The 6,000-nt window shown below is 44.4% G+C and overlaps 1 protein-coding gene across 2 annotated transcripts in view; it reads left to right on the plus strand.

The window, feature by feature from the left end:
* Nucleotides 1-5,210, plus strand: part of LOC117423141 (alpha-1,6-mannosylglycoprotein 6-beta-N-acetylglucosaminyltransferase B-like) — a 34,774-nt gene extending 29,564 nt beyond the window's left edge. The window contains exons 12-17 of one of the 2 annotated variants that reach the window (XM_034038603.3): nt 429-584; nt 767-913; nt 1,262-1,378; nt 2,928-3,002; nt 3,636-3,901; nt 4,267-5,210. In XM_034038603.3, the coding sequence (XP_033894494.3) occupies nt 429-584; nt 767-913; nt 1,262-1,378; nt 2,928-3,002; nt 3,636-3,901; nt 4,267-4,465 (960 nt within the window). In that variant the 3' untranslated portion in view covers nt 4,466-5,210. The remainder of the gene's footprint in view (nt 1-428; nt 585-766; nt 914-1,261; nt 1,379-2,927; nt 3,003-3,635; nt 3,902-4,266) is intronic. The other variant, XM_058989663.1, reaches the window with a different exon arrangement.
* Nucleotides 5,211-6,000: the final 790 nt, after the last annotated feature.

The raw sequence follows: 6,000 nt of genomic DNA on the forward strand, positions 1-6,000 counted from the left end.
CAGCAAAACATGTATTTTATTTGAATTCATTCTGCCTGGCAGACTTAGTGGAGGAGATAATCTCCTAATTGGCTCTGCAAACCCTCACTGCGGAGTCGATTGGTCCTGCTGCGCCCCATTACAACCACAGGCCGTACAACAGAGTGAAAATAAGCTTCTCAACAGCTAAGAGGAAGTCAACAGTTAGAAAAAGGCATTCCCAGCCAAAACAGAGAAAGCCCACCCACTGTCTGCTTAGTTCATTATATATTATTTTATATTTTTTGTCAGCATTTTTTATGTATCGCCATATAGTTGAGGATCCTTGTCATAGATGCAGTATTTGGGATTAGAAAATGATCGATGGGGACCAGAGCAGTAACTGCAATGAATCAATCATGTTTAAAAGCTGTTGTTTCTAAGCTGTTCTATTCTTGGGTGCTGAGCAGGGGAAGGAGAGGTTTCTGCAGATCCTGCATCGCTCCATGGAGATCCACGGCACGGTGTACTATGAGACGCAGCGCCCCCCGGAGGTCCCTGCCTTTGTGAAGAATCACGGCCTGCTGCCCCAGAATGACTTACAGCAGCTCCTCCGCAGAGCCAAGGTGAGCCGGGCTGCATTTTAGCACAAGCACATTTTAGAAATACTAAACTAAATAAATCAATGACTTACGTTGCCATTGTCTTCAATATTCTATGTTTTCTCTGCTTTTGTATTTCTTCACATCATGCTATTAGCTCTGTGTTTGTAAGAACAGGAAGTGACCTCTTTCTCCGTCTCCCCCAGCTCTTTATCGGGTTTGGCTTTCCCTACGAAGGCCCGGCCCCTTTGGAAGCCATAGCCAATGGATGCATCTTTCTGCAGCCCAAGTTCCGCCCATCCCACAACTCCCTAAACCACGAGTTCTTCAGAGGAAAGCCCACATCGAGAGAGGCAAGTCGGTTCTTGGTTGAATATTTGTGTATGTAGAGAGGAGGGGGTCACCTTCTCGACAGCACTCTCACAGTACTCCATTATTTCTACTGCAGATTTTCTTTACAGCTGTTACTCAAAGTGATTGAGCAGATTAAATCCTGATGGTTATTTTTCTCAGCTGTGTTTCCTGACCAGCTCTGTAATGTGATTTCTGTACAGTATGTACACAAATTACACCTGCTGGTCATTAAGCACAATTACAGCTCAGTCTTTGAAATTCATTATTTCCATGTACCCAAGTGGATATCAAACTATAAAATACTACTATCTGCCCATGACTAATACATTGTGGTAATTTCTCCCCAGGTCTCATCCCAGCACCCCTATGCAGAGCAGTACATTGGGAGGCCCCATGTTCTCACTGTGGACTACAACAACTCTGAAGAGTTTGAGTCTGCCATCCGAGAGGTCATGACAACCAAGGTACCAGCCAGCAATTTGGGACTTGATCAATACTTTGCTGGTTTATTGTGCTGAGCAAAGAGATGAGCAGTCCCATTCACATCGGATTGTTGTCCATGCTACAGGATACAGTGATACAGTGAATCTGGAGCAACGTCTGTTTTGATTTGTTTAGCAGAAATACAATGACAATATTCATTTGATAACAACTTGAATTATATAGGGCCCGATGTCTCATACTTCTCACCTAAGAACAAGCATTAATGGTCAGTGGATCGGGGTAAGCTCGTAGCTATTCCTGCTCCCTCCAGCAGGTGTCGCTAACAGCAGTTGTGCTTCAGGATTGATGGCGGAGGTGATGCTGTACATTTTAGATATGAAGGACAACAGTACAGTGCAGTTCATAGCACAAATAGCAGACATGTCATTTCTTCTAGAAATGGACTAATTAGCTACAATGATATGCAAATAAGAAGGAGTTGCTATTGGAATTGGAAACTGGTCATAAACTGTTTGTATTCAAGTCCTTAGAAGTGATATTAAATTGATATATGAAATACATTCAGAGATGATAAGACTACACAGGAATAGGAGACACTTGAGAACAAATGAACTGTATCATTTTTTTAATGGGAAATGGCAGTCACTGTGCTTTGAACAGAAAGAAAGTGTAATATTAATGAGAGAAGGAGCTAGAAGCAGGGGTCAGGGGAGAGATTAAATGCTTAGCGCTGCCTCTGTTCATTTTCGATTATCCTGTACATATTCTCTGCGGCTGATTTAATAGAGCCCCTATTGTGTGGTTTTGGTGAGTGATGAGAGTTCATGTTATTAGAGGCGAATGAACCGCAGCCTAATGGAGAATCAGACATTCACAGCCATGCTTCACAGATTAGCTTCAGTGGAACGTCTGCCAGAATGTCACAACACTGAGGGCTGTTTGTTTTGGGAACTGCTCTGTATTCTAGTGCTGTGTGTTTATTATATTAAATGTACACTGGTAGCTGCATGGATACGCTTCTGCTCAGCATTAACCAGTAACATCCACTGCCTACCAGCGCCGCTAACCAGTTAGACACAAGCCTCCCAGTCCGTGGCCCTTCAGTTTGTGTCAATTCATGCTTCAGTAAGTGTGTGTGCAGCAGGAGGCATCTCTTATTTGAAGTTCTGTGATTGAGTCTCTAGCTCACCATCTTTTAATGGTTTGGTTCACATGCTAATGGTACAGTGAGCCGCTGTTCCCCTTCCTTTACCCCTGGCACCCGGGATCAAACCTCTCTTCACTCACAAAGGAAGGGAGTTTCTTTGGTCTGGGGTCAGAACCGATGCTGTGTGTGGAAAAGTCTTTATGGTGCTTTCCAGGTGCAGAACCTCAGATATCCGCTTAACCCTAACACTCAAACCTTTGCTAAATATACTGGAATCACTGATAGATAGGCACCCCCTGGTTCATATTTATGCAGTGGCACTCTGAAATGGAAGCCCCTTTTATTAGGAATGTTGCGCAGTTTCAGCTGTTGACCTCCTGCAGTGAATCCCTGGGAATGCTCTGTGTGTTTGTGCCCCTCAGGTGGAGCCTTACCTGCCCTATGAGTACACATGTGAGGGGATGCTGGAGCGGGTTCACGCCTACATCCAGCACCAGGTCAGTATCAAGCACTGTCAGCCCCCTGTCCGAATGATCTGCAGTGTTAATGAAGAGCCACAATGGTACGAGTCACTGGTAGAATGGCACCACCATGGTGAAACATACGTATATAAAGATACTAATGCTATCCAGATAGTAGAAATCATTGTGCAATAGTTGTTCCAAAGCCATTGTTGTGCCACTGTTGGTATTGCTGCTATGCCCTAATGATTTAAATAGGGCTACAGGTTGAACACGCTGGTAGTAAGTGCCTTGAATATTGGATACAGAAATGCAGTCTTAATCCCAACAGTGTCTGATCAAAGTGATGTTAGTTGCATGGTAAAGATTTCCACTTTTGCCTGTTTTTTTTTTTTTTATCAACAGGGCTGGAAGTTAAGCAGAGAGCCTTTTAATCTATTTGTGTGAGAAACCTCCTTTAACAGCTCGTCAACATGGGGAAGAAAAGCTGCCTCAATAAATATACAACATAGAAAACACTCAGGGCCTTAGGAGCTGTAACACTACTGCTATACAGTGATGTAAACCCATCTGGATATCACCATGAGGGTTCATTAGTCCACTGTGGCAAACTGTGCTTGAGAACATATCATCTGCAGAAGTGATTTATCTGTTCACTCTCCCTCATAGGATTTCTGCATCCCAGGTGTTTCCATCGGGAATGATTCTAAAGTCTGGCCTAGGAACAGCTCCAGTCACTTTGTCCGTTTGCCGAACTCCAGCGGCCTGGCCTGGGCTGGGAGTGTGGCCGGCCCCTCCACCTGGCCCCCCCTGAGTGCCATGAGGCTGCTGCTGTCGGAGGAGGGGCAGTCCTGCGTTGAGCAGTGCCAGGACCACAGCCTGGTCTGTGAACCCACCTTCTTCCACTTCATCAACAGCAAGGAGGCGTTCACCCAGTGAGTTCCTTCTCTTTTATCTTGCAGTGAGGTGCAGACCTTCAAGGGGTTGCTCTGCAGACACACCTTCGGCCAGCTGCAGAGAACCTTAATTAGCAGTGCTCTTGGACAGTCTCAGCTACCATCCCATTGCGTGTTGTGTGATACGAGAGATATCTGCTTGTAATTTACATAGCCTGTAAAGCAGAAGCACACAATCATTCTTTTACAAAACCGGATTATAATACCAGAGATGATGACAATAATAAGAATAATAACCTTCAGATAAAGCCATATATACAGGATTTTACACTAGTGTTGTGGACTGAGAGCCGTCATAAAGGAGTGGGCTGCAAGCTACTCAGATCTATCTCCTTTCCTTTCAGGCTCCAGATCCAATGCGATGCTCTCGAGTCTGAAATGAATCACATCTACCCAGCTTTCTCCGTGAGCAGGCGGGACTGCTGCCTCCAGAAGGAGCCATTGCTGTTCAGCTGCGCCGGGTTCCACAGCAAATTCCAGAGGCTATGCCCCTGCAGAGACTTCCGCAAGGGCCAGGTGGCACTCTGCAGGGACTGCTTATGATGGAACCCCTGAGAGCAGGGCAGCCCTGCGACACAGGGCTCCTGGACAGCTCTGAACGCCTGAGAGCAGGAGAGTCTGTCCATATGGGCAGCTCTTTGAGACTTTCACACAACTTGACAAGTCAACCTGAAGGAAACAACAAACTCATGATGTCATCACACAGCTGGTTCCTCCACTGTTTCAGTCCCAGCCCTGAGTTCCAGCAACACGACTGTTAAACACTGCTCAAGCTCGATATAACCTGGGCATGATCAGAGCTGCAATGATGCACACTGTCCCTGCCCACAAGGGCTATCTGACATGATCGGAGCTGCACTGATGCACACTGTCCCTGCCCACGAGGGCTATCTGACATGATCGGAGCTGCACTGATGCACACTGTCCCTGCCCACGAGGGCTATATGACCCCCAGGGACCCAGGCAGCTGCAGGAACCCCTCCTGGAAGCATTACACAGGAAACATCACTGTTTCTTTATCAAAGAAGGAGCACTTTGTTACTGTAAAGAAAGAGATTGTGGTACAATGTGAACCTTACAGGCTGAGAGAAGATATTTTTGGAATTGAACTAAAGGAGTTGAAATCTCGGGTTGTACAGAACAAAAGGGAACAAATATTATTATTTTATTTAATTTACTTTAGTGCTTCCAGTCAGTGCAATAATTATAATAATAATAAGAAGAAGAAGAAGAAGAAGAAGAAGAAGAATAAGAATAATAATAGTAATAATAAAAAGTATAATTTTTTTATGTAATTAACAATGTTATAAATATTTCTTTTTGGTTTTAAAAACTGTTGGTCTTTGTCCTTCATTGAATGCTTGAAGATTCTGGTGTCCATCAAGCACTGCATGCAGGTTTTAAAATTGGCCGATGCTTTTCAGTAGATTCCTGGTGTCTTTAAACCCCAAACCAGCTACTCTCACACACAGAGAGATAGTAGTGTATTGTAATGAATCTCCAAGCTGTGTTAAGAGTGAGGCAGCAAGCCGATGAGAAGCCAAAGATTAAGAATTCTCCAGTCAGTCTGAAATAATGGATAAGGGGAAGCTGAAATTGCTCTAATCCCAGTGAAACGATTCTATCAGGACGCACACATTTGTCAAACTTTTCTGATCTTTCAGGCAGGCTAAGGAAGTGAGCGTGACTAGCAGGGTAAACTAAGGGCTATGATGTTATCTGCACTGTACATTTCATTATTTGTTTATTTAGCAGACAACTTTATCCAAAGCAACTTACAGAGACTAGGGTGTGTAAACTATGCATCAGCTGCAGAGTCACTTACAACAACGTCTCACCCGAAAGACGGAGCACAAGGAGGTAAAGTGACTTGCTCAGGGTCACACAGTGAGTGAGCCGGGATTTGAACCACAGACAATACAGACAATACAGACAGATAGTACAGACAGACAATACAGACAATACAGACAGATAGTACAGACAAAACAGACAGACAATACAGACAATACAGGCAGATAGTACAGACAATACAGACAGACAATACAGACAATACAGGCAGATAGTACAGACAATACAGA

Source organism: Acipenser ruthenus, chromosome 17, assembly GCF_902713425.1.
Source record: "Acipenser ruthenus chromosome 17, fAciRut3.2 maternal haplotype, whole genome shotgun sequence".
Classification (NCBI taxonomy): domain Eukaryota; kingdom Metazoa; phylum Chordata; class Actinopteri; order Acipenseriformes; family Acipenseridae; genus Acipenser; species Acipenser ruthenus.